The sequence below is a fragment of the Leuciscus leuciscus genome, assembly GCF_965113295.1.
Source record: "Leuciscus leuciscus genome assembly, chromosome: 3".
NCBI classification, from domain to species: domain Eukaryota; kingdom Metazoa; phylum Chordata; class Actinopteri; order Cypriniformes; family Leuciscidae; genus Leuciscus; species Leuciscus leuciscus.
Genome location: NC_138727.1, coordinates 9,858,657 through 9,872,078, shown reverse-complemented (window position 1 = coordinate 9,872,078; position 13,422 = coordinate 9,858,657). Strand labels below are relative to the sequence as shown.

Here is a 13,422-nt window from a genome sequence, read left to right as displayed (position 1 = left end):
ATAGCTGATATGAGTTCAGTCTGACTGCTGCCTCTTTTATACAGGTATCTGTTTGCCCTTCAGATCAAACAGGATCTGTCAAATAGCAGCCTCACCTGTAACGACAACAGCGCCGCCCTGCTGGTCTCTCATATACTGCAAGGTAGCTCCTTTTATCTCATTGAAAGTTTACATGCCATCAAAATACAAAGCTTCCAAATCTTATCAGTTTGATTATCATATACACTTTACGGTTTTCCCTCTCTGTCCCCCTTTGTAGCAGAAATTGGGGATTATGACGACGAGTTGGATGCTCATCATCTTGAAAATAAGCAATACGTGCCAAACCAGGAGTACTTGGACCACAAAATCATTCGCTTTCACAAAAAGCACAGGTAACATACAGCTACACACCGTACGAGCATATCAAAATGACATGTCCATTAACATGCAGCTCTTATAATATACAGTATGCCCTTACAGAGGTGTAATTGAACATCTTTAATTTTGGCTATTAACATCATTTGGATTTTGGTGACAGAAGTCACACTCCTGCTGAATCAGATGTGCATTTGCTGGAGGTTGCCCGCAAAATGGACATGTACGGGATCCGCCCTCACCCTGCCCATGATGGAGAAGGCATGAGAATCAATCTCGCTGTCACACATATGGGGGTACTCGTTTTTCAGGTACTGTACAAAAATATATGCTTAAACTTAAAATTAAGATTAACGCATAATTTGAAAGATGCATCAGAATAAACATATTTTACCGTTATCAGGGAAACACAAAGATCAATACCTTCAGCTGGGCCAAGATCCGTAAGCTGAGCTTCAAGAGGAAAAATTTCCTTATCAAACTCCACACTGAAACTGGGGTGAGACTCAAACAATCCCTCCATTACGACCTCTGTTTGGAAACTGGGGGGAAAAGAATTCAATAGTTCCTCTGCAACACTTGAAATTATATTTCTCTTCATATATTATATCTGCAAGTTGCAACATTAGTGCTGACTTCTAGATTTACATTTAGTCATTTAGCAGACGTTTTTATCCAAAGCTGGTAGACTTACAAATGAGGAACACCAGAAGCAATTTATCATGAGAGAGACAACAATGAGATAGAAAAGAAAAGAAAGACAAACCACATAAAAGAAGCAGGCAGATGCACAACTTTTGTTTCTCCTCTTAAATAATCAGCACCAATACATGTATGCAGAGGCTTCTATGCAAAATAAACGTACATTGTATTCAAGGTACACATTTGATCAGTTCATGCATTTCCCGGGAATCAAACCCATGACCTTGATGTTGCTTGCGAAGGCCTCTACTTTTGAGCTACAGGAAGGGAAAATGTGAAATATTTTATATTTATTAGTATTTAGTCATTAGCATTGGAATGTGTTTCTACTAAGCTAGCACCTGAAAGCATAAAAAAAGCCATTTTTAATTTGAGTCTGAATTTTTTTTAGCAATCTTAATCTGTCATTCACTCAACTCTTACTGTATTAGCCTTCGAGGAGGGACACTGTTGAATTTTCCATGGCCAGCAGAGATGTGTGTAAGGCGTTTTGGAAAATGTGTGTGGAGTATCACGCTTTCTTCAGACTTGCTGAGGAGCCCAAGTCACATCAAAAGTCCATTCTGTCCAGCAAAGGATCCAGTTTCAGATACAGGTATGTGTGTGAGAGAGAACGACTTTAGATATATGGAATGCAATAAGAAGCCCTAGTTGTCTAATACTTTATGCTATGATCCTTACTAAGCATCTTCCATGAACCCTCTGAGAGTGTATAATGAAGATAATAGAGGAGCTCTAAACTTTTTTTCTGAACACACAACTAGGAGACATTACATGTGTCTAGCGTTATGACAAAGTTGAGAATAGTTTAACTTGATGCAAAAGAGCAGCAATGTGGCGACATGATCAGATACTATAGTTGAGTGAAGGCAAGATGGAGAAGTAATGTCAGTGAGTGATTTTACTCTTCTATATGATGTCTCTGCCCACATGCTTGAAAAACTATGTGTAGAAAACCGTATAAGAAACTGTCAGCATTCTGAGCCAGATTGATTTATCTATTGAGAAATATTAATTTTGTTCAGGTCATGATGCATCATGTACTACTGGATTTTATATACACAGGAGAACATTCATTTTCAGCAGAAAACTGCTTGAAACAATGATTGTAGAAATAGAATAGTATATTTTTCTTAATATTAAACTGATCAAAAATAGCAGTAAAGACTTTTACATTGTTATTAAAAAAATCTATTTCAAATAAATGTGCTTCTTTTGAACTTTCTATTCATCAAAGAATCCAGAAAAAAAAATCAGTTTCCACAAAAATATTATGCAACTGTTTTCAACATTGATAATAATGATAAATGTTTATTGAGCACAAAATTAGTATTTAAATTGTAATAATATTTCACAATATAACCCTTTCACTGTGTTTTGATCATATAAAACAGCCTTGGTGAGCATAAGGAAACTTCTTTTCATAATATTACAAAATATTACCAACCCCAAATATTTGAATGGTAGTGTATACCAGCCCATTAGTGATTTGTTTTTCAAAAACTCTGACCAGTTATGCAACCCACAAATAATAACATTAGGACATCCAGTGGCAGGGAATCCAAATATTCAAAAAAATCACTCTCAGTGTGAACAAGACTTGATGAGATTCTTTTTGCACCATGCACCTCAACAACAATTGTCTTGTAAAAATTATTTTTCTGCTTTTGGTTGTGGTATTGTAGTGGCAGGACACAGAAGCAACTTCTTGAGTGTGTGGCCTCTGGAGGCAAGAAACATTTGCCTTTTGAAAGGTAAGATGTTATGTTGGGTGTTGTTGAGAAAACATTTCTGCATACATTTTGTGTGTGATTTTTTTTCTGTGCCACTAGTGGGACTAAAGGTAATAGTAAAAATTATATATAATGGTTTCCCAAACACTCTTGCAGTCTTATATTTGATTAGACAATTAGGTAGCCTTAACTAAGACCACTGGTTGGGTCAACGTTACTATATTGAGCCACTCAAACTGAGCACAATTCTGAAACCTACAATGTCATGGACAGACAAATGATGACCACTCCAAGTCCACAAGACCACAAGTACACATCAAGCGCACCATTTGGGACAGGAACCAACAGAGCAATGTTAAAAGCACCACAAAGTTACGTCTTTTGGGAAAGTCAACCTACAGTTGGTTTAAAATTGTCTCTGAACATTAAACTGGGATGCGTTTTGACATTTTCCCCTTTAATGGTTGGTACACATTGTACGATTTTGGGCTGTCTCAAATGAAAGATGACCAATCCTGGCGATTTCTGTGGTCAAAAATTTGCATGCCAAGTTTGCCTCTTTTCCCTAGCCGTGACCGCGCCCCTATTTTCCTCTTCGCTTCCTCCTCTTTTTTCAGTGCACATTAAATCCACAATTGGCAAAGTGTGATTCTTTTTGTTCTATTTGTTTACCACTAGTGCATGCTGATGATGTGTTAGTCTTCTATTCTAACTTGCATCGCAGCCTACGAATCTATAGGTGTCATACAGTCTACATACATGTCGTACCTAAGTTTATAAGATCCATGTCGTTCAGTGTGATTTGTAATGATCTTGTAGGATTGTCGAAATTGCACAGTCTATAGACCTTATGTAATCCAGCCCCTTTTCAGCGCTGCGCTCATTGTCTTTTGACTTCCGGTCTGTATTTTCACAGCGATTTTGCGTGTTTATTAATGAACGGCTCGTTTTAAAATCTTCCCTGTCGACTGACATTTGTTTAGTCATCTGCTTTAAACATTACAGTCCTCATGATAACTTTCGTTAACTTTACATTAAGTAAATCCACTTCAAAAGCGAATTACTCCTGGACAGCAATGCCATAGAAATATACAGAGCGGACCGCAAAACGGAAGTTAAAAGACAATATTCTAAAGATGGCGGCGCCTTCGTTTCTCTGGCGCATAAGGTCTATAGCAGGCATAAGTTACAAGAATTGATTGATCTACAGCCTGTGTTGCACTTTTTTTCAGAAGTTACTGCAAGTCTGAATATGACACTCGACAGTGCAGATCCTCTCCTGACATACTGACTGACGTCTCTAAGCAGGTATTGTACTTGTTTCTTACATTTCAGATGTGTATTTGAATCCACGTTCTCACGTTTTTTTCTCACATAGCTGTATGAGCATCTACCTCCTGGCCCAACTGTTGCTGGGCAACAGAGTGAACAGACAGGCGTAGCAAAGCGCAGCCTATCTGCGATGGAAGTCATGTTCACTAATGAGCTTGAGCGATCCAGGCCCTTGTCAAGAAATCCTGCCTTCTCAAGCAACTCTGCCTCGCCCAAGCTTCGTTCCCTGTCTACATCAGGAGAAGAACATCGTGGTAGAGGAGCCCAGAGACAGAAGGCAAAGAGACGATTGTCTCCTAACGCCCAGCATCTAGTGCTCCTCTATCCTAACGCGCCCCACCTCCAGTTCCACCCTGTGCTGCCCACTTTCCCACTCACCACTCACCCTTACCTACTGCAAGACCATACGTCTTCATCCCTAGACCGCCTCCCTCAAACCTATCACAACCATGTGCCTCTGCAATACTATCCCAGACAAATTGCCCACTCGTCCTTGACGTCCTCTTGCTTGTCGCCACAACTTCAGAAGCAGCAGGAAAGGCTCCGTCCTGCTGGCCTGGGATTAGCCGAATCGAGACTGTACCCCAGAGGTGGACTAGGGCTGAGGGCTGGGTTGAATAGGAAGCTGGACTTGAATAGAGTGGAAGCAGGCCATTACAGCGACGACTCCTCCTTTCAGACCGGCTTGCCGCGCCGAGCCTCAAGCCAACCAGACTTCAAATTCCAGCGACCTACACTTGCCTCAAACGCCGCTGCATACGCATCCGAGTATCGCCCGTTGGGATATTATCCACACCTTTCTCGACACCAGGTTCCTGCCAGGCCCACCTACCTTCCTCTAAGTCCTGCCCCTCTCCCGGAAAGACCCACTTCTTTATGTGTACTCGGCACAGGTAGTTATAGTGATTCGGATTCAGACACCTTCTACCCATACTTTCCTGCATTGGGTAAAGTGGTACGTCCTGGACCACTGGCACGCATGCGCTTCTCTTCTGGAAGCCTCCAACTTGATGAAGAGGATGGAGAGGAAGAGGACTCGGATTGCCCGAATGATCAGGAAAACACAACTATTACCACTGTTAAGGTGATGAAGTTGTAGTAGCCATGCTTAGAATTTTGGCCCTGAATGATGGGGCTCAACAAATAAAATAAACTGTTAAAGGAACACGCCGACTTTTTGGGACTTTAGCTTATTCACCGTATCCTCCAGAGTTAGGTAAGTCCATACATACCTTTTTCATCTCTGTGATTTACGGAGGTGGAGTAATTTACTCCAGCTCTGAGCGAACTCTCTGCTCCTCACCACGGGGCTTCTCTGGTGCTGCGAGCAAATCACTCCGCCCCAAGTAGCAGTGCTTCGCCTTTTGAGAATAAAGTTCCCAGTATGTATATGGGTAGAAGATGGCTGTGTCTCATGTGACCTTGTTATTTGTACACGCTGTGACTAATACAAATCACATGTAAATAGGAAAATGTTGGCGTTATTTTGTCACTTATTGGGAGCAGTATGCTAGCTGGAGCCATTTACCTCCAGTTTTTGTGCTAAGCTAGGCTAACGGTGGGTGCGTCAGACAGAGTTACAGCATGCACGGAGATGAAAAAGGTATGTATGGACTTATCTGGGGGATACGGTGAATAAGCTAAAGTCCCAAAAAGTCGGCGTGTTCCTTTAGACATTGCACTCTCAGAAGAAATGGTACAAATCAATCATGGGGCGGTACCCTTTCCAAAGGTACACCATTTAGCCCTAAAAGCCTAGGGTACTGCCCCAGTGACAGATTTTGTACCTTTTTTCTGAGAGTGTGTGGTAGTAACAAAAACAGAGGAGCACATTATTAATCAGGTGACACACAGTAAGGTAATATTTCTGTAAATAAGAAAAAAGGAGAAGTATTTCAAGTCAATTTGCATCTCTGATTTAAGGCCCTGTTTACACCTGGATCTGTAGACAGCAATGCAATATAATATACATAACTGTTTTCAGTGGTGTATAAAGACCTTACATAATGAACCGTTATGTTTTTATTACCTTAGAATGAGCCACTTCTATCTATATAGACCGCGGGTCCCCTTACATTGAAAAAGCCATTTTGCGCAGACATGTTTCTACAGTAGCCCTAAATGGACAAACTACTACAGAGCGCGTTTCGTCACTATGTTGTTCTTCGTGCAAAGAAGCTAGCTCAGCGAATAAAACACTGACACAATGATGAACAAGTAACAATCATATTCGCAATAACATATCGTTTTACTGAATAATAAAGTAAACATAATTTCTTAATGTATCTTTGTAAAGAAACCTCATTGCTTAACTGGCTACTTTCTGCTGTCTCAGACGATGACATCTTTTCCTGTCGGCCACCATAACTTTTGTTGGTTGCAATTTGCACTAGATGCCGTATCACCACTAGATAAAATCACCACTAGATAAAATCAGCACTAGATAAAAATCACACACTGCACCTTTAAGATGCATTTTGGTCGATCGGCTCACAAGTGGAGGATGCTAAATAAAATGTGGTTGAATGTGTTTGAACAGCCACAAAAGACCACCAACTCTCCGCCTACTGATTTAATGCACGCTGTTGCCAGATGGGATTTACACTTTGTCGAGCCAATACCCAATTTTGGTTTGAAGAAAAACTTGCCAAGCACAATTTTTCTAATACGCACTCACAGCATTTGGTGTGGTCTTGCGGCTTTCAGAGCAGAAACAAAATCATCAGCATCGTGCTCTCCATGTGGTTTCCCATCGTTTCCGTGTCCATTAGATCGAAAGATCTGAAAAACCCATATATTTACCTGCCCATAGACCCTCCCCTTGAAGAAATCTGGACAGAAGTGGTTGAAAGTGGACAAAAGAGACAGATTAAAACACAGGTTTAAACGGTTATGTGTATGCCTCGTCTACTTGTGATCTGATCGACCAAAACGCATCTTAATACCAGGTATAAACAAGGCCTAGTTATATTTTGTTGTAAGCTGCTGTGAATTTATTTAAATGTATAGTTCAACCTGATATGAAAATTCTGTCATTATTTACTCACCCTCATGTCATTCCAAACCTGTTTGGCTTTCTTCTGTGGAGTACAAGAAGAAAAGGATGAACTGGATCAATCAGATACCTGAATGAATCATTCAGAATGGTTGATCAAGTGATTGAAAAGATCTGAGTCAAAAGATTTAACAAATAAATCAGACATGAAAAGACTTGCTAAGATTTCCTTCAAAACTGTGTTGCATGGAATTTGAAATAACATGAGGTTCTGTAAATGATGACTAAAGTGTCTTGGGTATACTATACCTTTAATCATTAATTATTTCATAAAATGTACTAACCATGTACTGAGTGACTAATCATTCTGTGGTGATTCTGAGTAAATCTTAATTTTCAGGAAACATAAAGCCAAGTCCATGTTTATGTAACTAATAAAAACGGATTCTGTTTACTAAAAATTAAAACAGATGATCAGATGTTTGTGTAATGGGATTGGGAAAACACTAGGAATTCTTTCTTTGACATTTGTGCTACCAGTGATGTGTATTTAAAACATTTTTGCAAGGATGTGAAATTTTGTCAATAAATGAGGTATGTAATTTATTGCAAAGTCAAGCTCATTTAGCACTACAAGGTTGCATTTTAACCTTATATAGGCTACTAGTCAAATATAACTATGCTATACTCAACTTCTATCTGCCTACAAAGATAATCACTTGCACACATTTCCTTTTGCTTAAAGTGCATGCTAATAAATGCAAATTTAAAATAGCTTTATTTATATAATTTCTTTGGCGTTTTCAACCTACAACCTTTTGAAAATGTTCTGAACATAGTCCTCTGAAAAGAAAGTACACCCAAAACAATCAGATCTAAAAGTAGTCACAGCAAAAAAAGTCCATACATGTTATAAATAATGTTAATCTAACATTACGTGACAACCATCACAAAACAGATTGTACAATAGCATTCTTTTTTTGAAGGGCATTCTCATTCAGTTTTATTGCTGTAGCTCAAAATCAAGTGCATGAACTGATAAAATGTATACCTTGAATGAATGCACTGCAAGTCGCTTAGCATAAAATTAATTAATTAATTTAGCCAAAAAGAGCATCAGCATTTGATTAACCTTAATATTGTACTCACTGAGTCACTGCTATAGCTTGGAAACTTACCCTACAAATGAGTTTCACCTCAGTTTTTTATTACGTTTCATCTGTTGTCATAATTTTGTAAACGGTCAGAACCTCTAACACGCATACAAATACTCAGGATTTGTTCAAACTTTTTAGTCACAAAGGAACATACAAAAATGATCAACAACAAAAATCAACAATGTCAAGGATAGGATCCATTACCACGTTAAAATGTAGTGCAACTACATGTATATATACACATTTTAAACAAAAAATTAAACAAGTAAATGCACAGTACAACTGCACAATCATGTAAACAAATCAACACAACAAAAATAAAAACTTACTGGTCACTTCTGCATTTCACAGAATAGGAATAAGTATTAGTATTAGTATTAATATATATCTGTATTCTCCATTAAGAGTGCAATGCAAAGAGTTCATTTCAGCTGGAAATGATTCGATGCGATTGGTCAGCACAGGTACATTTACATCTCATTACAATTAGAAAAAACTTGCAAAAATTTTACCTTTAGGTGTACAACACCCTGACACTGCGGGGTAAAACCCTTAAAGGGACAGCTTTGTACCTTATTTATGCCTAAAAAGGGTCAAGCAATACCTTAAGGGAACATATTACTACTCTAAGGTACTAATATGCATATTTTAGGGGTAATACAAAGTACTGCCCCAGTGACAAGCTGTTGTACCCCGGCCTAAAGGTACCAGTTTTGCATTTTTTTTTTCTGATAGTGAAGATATAAGTTAATCACAGCAATGCTCCTTGATGAATATTTACATTCATCAGCATTTCAAAGGTTTACGCAGATTGTGTCTCTTTTAGAAATAGTCAAAATTAATAATAATCCATGCCTGTAATCTACTCGGTAATGCTACAATTATTAATAGCATACATGGTAGAAGGTTTTAATGCAGCTATATAACTATATAACCACAGGCAGGTACAAATAATAAGCAGCAATGCTTGATTTAAAAAACAGCATAAAAGTAACATACGGATCATTAGAAATCTCTAGAATCTCTGTAATATTGCATGGTGTCAGATGTGAAAAAATTTGAGTTAGTAAGCAAAGCATAATTTGGTGCCTAAGCTGTTTTTGAGGGTGAGGATAAGATATGCTGAATGCTGTAGTAGGACAAAAGAGGAAGGTAAGGGTTTGGTCTAAGCCTGGGCCACAGACATTCAGATCCAATGAATAATATCCATGCAAAAGCAATAAAATACATTGAAAGAATAAATCAACTTCATTGTTGCCTATGATTCAATCTATAGCACAATCCAATAATTTGTGACGTTAAAATGCACTTTCTAAAAAATAGATCAGCTTTTGCTTTTTCCCCTTTTCTTCTGAAACCTGTGTGTTTTCATTTCCTTTTTCTTGTTCATACCCTACAACTTTCAATAAAGCTATCAGCTGCAGTTCCTCTTTATATGGCAATATTTGCTTTAATTATACATTATATTTTACCGGCTATAACAACAGAGCACACTGTCATGTGAGGCACTTACAAGTTCTGTCAGCACTACAATGCTTCCGTATATATGTGTGATACCACTATGATGTCAGAGTCAATTCACTGGGCAAAAAAAAAAAAAGCCTGTTTCAGCAGTTACTGATTCTGCAACTAAACTAGAAGTTCTTGTCCTACTGACAATGCAGAAATATTTTGTTTCTCTATGCGCTTTTAAAGTGTGCAGTGTTTAGGAAGCGGGTTCCCATTAGGAATGTGGACAGATTGGGTTTGAAATTTAAATTATTTGGGTGAAAAGTGGGTCATACTTTACCCCAAAAGGAATTAAAATAATAATTTAATTATAATTATCTAGAATAATTATTATTATTATTTGATTTGTTTTGTTTTTTGGCCTATCGAACTTTATTTTGCATTGATTTTAGGGGGAAATATGGATTTTTACTGACAGTCCTTCACCCATTTAGACAGAGCATCTCTCCATTAGCATCCCTTTTGGCTTACTTTTCTTTTTCACTTGGACTTATTCTTGTCTTTTACACTTCATCTCGACCTCCTGCTCCTCATTGCTCTCTTCTATGAGTGGATGTGCAGTGGTTCACTGATTTTCATGCAAGCCCAATGTAGGGCTCTGACCAAAGTGATCAGCACCAGGAGAATGAAGAATACCCAGGATACATAAATCCCCTTATATTGCCGTGCATTAAACCACGTACCAGCCTACAGAGAAAGAAAGAGAACAGAGTAAAGATATTTCCAGGCATTCTGAAATGGCAACTCTTTGAAATAATGAACTCTAAAATGCTTTTAGTCTTACAATCAATCCCGCAGTCGTTATGATGAAGATCAAACACAACATGAAACATTTCAAACTCCGCTTTCTAGGGTACCTCTGGCCGATCGATGAGCTATATTGACGAAAGGAATGGAATTTACTTGTAATCAATGTAAGTGTGTGGTACTAAATAGAGGAAGGTCTATGGATAGTATTTAACGTACACTTTTCTGCAGTGTGGACACCGAGCCAATGTCCGATCTGTAAATTCTGTCCACTAAATCAACAACAGAAAGACATTATGTTACAGATACAGTAAGGCAAAATGAATCAATAAAGAGCAATGAAATGTTAACTTGTATGAATAAGAAAAGTTCTTACCAGGAAAGTGTTTGCACAGTGGCCACAGGAAACTCTGGCACCGCTAGGCTGAGGAGTCGGACTTTCTGCACCCAGATGAACTGGACCTAAATTAATAATTCGCTTACTGATCCCCCCAAAAAAAGACACACATACACACAGAAACATTTAAATAACTCATAATTAAATCTAATATTTTATTCGACTTTATCTATTAAAGTCCACTGACAAAAATGTAAAAATTGACAACCATGGTGTATGAATATACACTACCATTTGTTGATAAGGTTTTTAAAAAAGTATATGTATGATAATGATGACAAAGCTGAATTTTCAGCATCATTACTTCAGTCTTCAGTGTCACATGATCCTTCAGAAATCAATCTGATATGCTGATTTAATGCTCAGGAAACATTTCTTCTTCTTATCAATGTTGAAAACATATTTTTGTGGAAACCAGGATACTTTTTTTAATTTTTTTAATCAGGATTCGTTGATGAATAGGAAGTTCTAAAGAACAGCATTTATTTGAAATAACTAAATAAAGGTATTAATTTATTATTATTTAAAAAAAAATTATTCAGCTTCATGGTACAGTATATATCTGATATCATCAATGTACCATGGCATGTTCCAAATACTGTTTTAAGAGTCATGAATTATGGTAATGTCTCCTTTTAAATTCTCTCACCAGTAAGGTCGAGGGCAGGCGATCCTCTGCGAGGTAACTTTGCAGATGAGAAGACAGTTACACGGACACCTCACATACTTCTTTCCAGCTGGAGCATTCTTTATGGGCTAGATAAATCAGGAAGTGATGTCACAATCTAGTTCAGTTTTCATCACCTCGCTAAAACATCAAACAGTATGCATGTTTGAGGAATGGGGTCCTAAACGGATGTGCTTGTTAACTCACTGTAGCCTCATTGCAGACTCCACATTTGACCACATGCTGGTGGATTTTGCCCTCCACACTAATAAGCGACTGACACACTCTGCAGCCGATGACAGAAGCACTGCCGCTCTCCGGAGAGCCCAGCGGGGAGTAAGGTGGAGGAGCCTCTCCCAGCATCGACGAGGGAGGAGCTGACGGGAACGCTGGGAAATCTGGGATGGAAAGAGAGCATGAGAGGATGTAAGGCAAACAGAAAGTGAGGAAAAAAGAAAAGGATTGACAATGCTGCCACTAAAAATGACAATGAAATATACAGAACTAGACTTGAGATTTTCCTTTGCAATATTATTAACTCTCTTATTGCATGTATTATCAAAGCAATGTTAAAAAAAGATTAACTTTTTTGCATAAAATGGACCTTATTACTAATAATATTATGCAATAATTTTTTTATAAATCTTTGTATGTCGCCTGTGACAATAGAAAGAAATTAATAAATTATTTATTTTAATTTATTTGCAGTGAAACAGATGTGTACTTTTACTAATATCAGAATGCAAAGAGATAAGAAAAATATTATTGAACAATTTCTTCACACATTTTTACACAACATTAACGTAATAAAGAAAATATCAATTTCAGACTTATCGTATCATGTCATAATAGACTTTACGCTATAGAAATCACATTCAAACTTAATGTTTTACTTAAATTATTAAGTTTAAATAAATTATGAATATACTTAAAATGTTTCTGTAAGTAGGCTAAAAAATATCTGAATACATGTATAGACAAAATATTAATAGATAGATAGAATATTTAACACCAATAAAAGGTTTATTCAAAATAATCCCTTCATTATTATTAACCATATTAACTATTTTATTGCCATTTTACATTATTTGTGCAAAGTTAAGAAAATGTATATTTTTTTACCAAGACGAGCAACATTGTGTGTAGAAGATGGTTACATGATTAAACGTTTATTAATGTTCAGGCTGATAGTCAATAGTACTTGTGCTGATATACTGATAAGCCTGAGGGCAAAAATCATGATTCATTCAATCATGCGCTTCAGGTGTACAGTAATCTGGCACTAATCTACTTGTGCTGTGCTTAGGATCGGCAGATAACAGATTACTGCAAATTAAATCACATAATCGACATATGTTGATCTGCGTACAGTGACACACTTTATGCTCTATATAAGTCACATTAAAATTAACCAATAAGGGGATTCTAAATACTTTTGCATGTGAGCGTGGGCATCATCACAGTCGAACTGAATCGAATTTAATCATAAGTTTAATTTTGCTTACGATGCCCAAGCATGCTGTGTAGGTAGACTGCTCAATAGGCTTTTATACACAGCCACTGTCAATGCGGATCAGTTTTGACTCACTCTGTGGTTTGGTCAGCGGTCGGTAGGTCTCATCTACCGGTGACAGCCCGTTCTTTCCATCGAGACAGTCCGACAGCAAAGGCGATCGCTCACCGTCAGCCATGTCGTAAACGAGCACAAGTCCGCAAAAAAAAGCACGCTGTGGATGTTTGCTTCTGGTAAATGTTCTCACGAAGAGCAAAAGTGATCTGTGAAAGTAAAGCTCCAGGAAGCGTCACATGATTTCTGCTACCAGGAA

The 13,422-nt window shown here is 37.8% G+C and overlaps 2 protein-coding genes across 2 annotated transcripts in view; one reads left to right on the top strand and one right to left on the bottom strand.

Annotated features, from left to right (window-relative positions):
• LOC309495327 (FERM domain-containing protein 7) overlaps positions 1–8,435 on the top strand; it is a 25,085-nt gene extending 16,650 nt beyond the window's left edge. The window contains exons 5-12 of the mRNA XM_082165002.1: positions 45–142; positions 260–374; positions 521–668; positions 761–856; positions 1,491–1,654; positions 2,745–2,813; positions 4,025–4,100; positions 4,171–8,435. Coding sequence (XP_082021128.1) covers positions 45–142; positions 260–374; positions 521–668; positions 761–856; positions 1,491–1,654; positions 2,745–2,813; positions 4,025–4,100; positions 4,171–5,223 — 1,819 coding nt within the window. The 3' untranslated portion in view covers positions 5,224–8,435. The remainder of the gene's footprint in view (positions 1–44; positions 143–259; positions 375–520; positions 669–760; positions 857–1,490; positions 1,655–2,744; positions 2,814–4,024; positions 4,101–4,170) is intronic.
• On the bottom strand, positions 7,879–13,422 carry pip4p1b (phosphatidylinositol-4,5-bisphosphate 4-phosphatase 1b). The gene is made up of 7 exons (XM_082165005.1): positions 13,185–13,422; positions 11,804–11,994; positions 11,579–11,685; positions 10,909–11,014; positions 10,752–10,804; positions 10,570–10,660; positions 7,879–10,472 (listed from the first exon to the last, which is right to left on the bottom strand). Exons 1-7 carry the CDS (start codon positions 13,285–13,287, stop codon positions 10,329–10,331), a joined length of 795 nt encoding a protein of 264 aa, XP_082021131.1. The 5' UTR covers positions 13,288–13,422; the 3' UTR covers positions 7,879–10,328.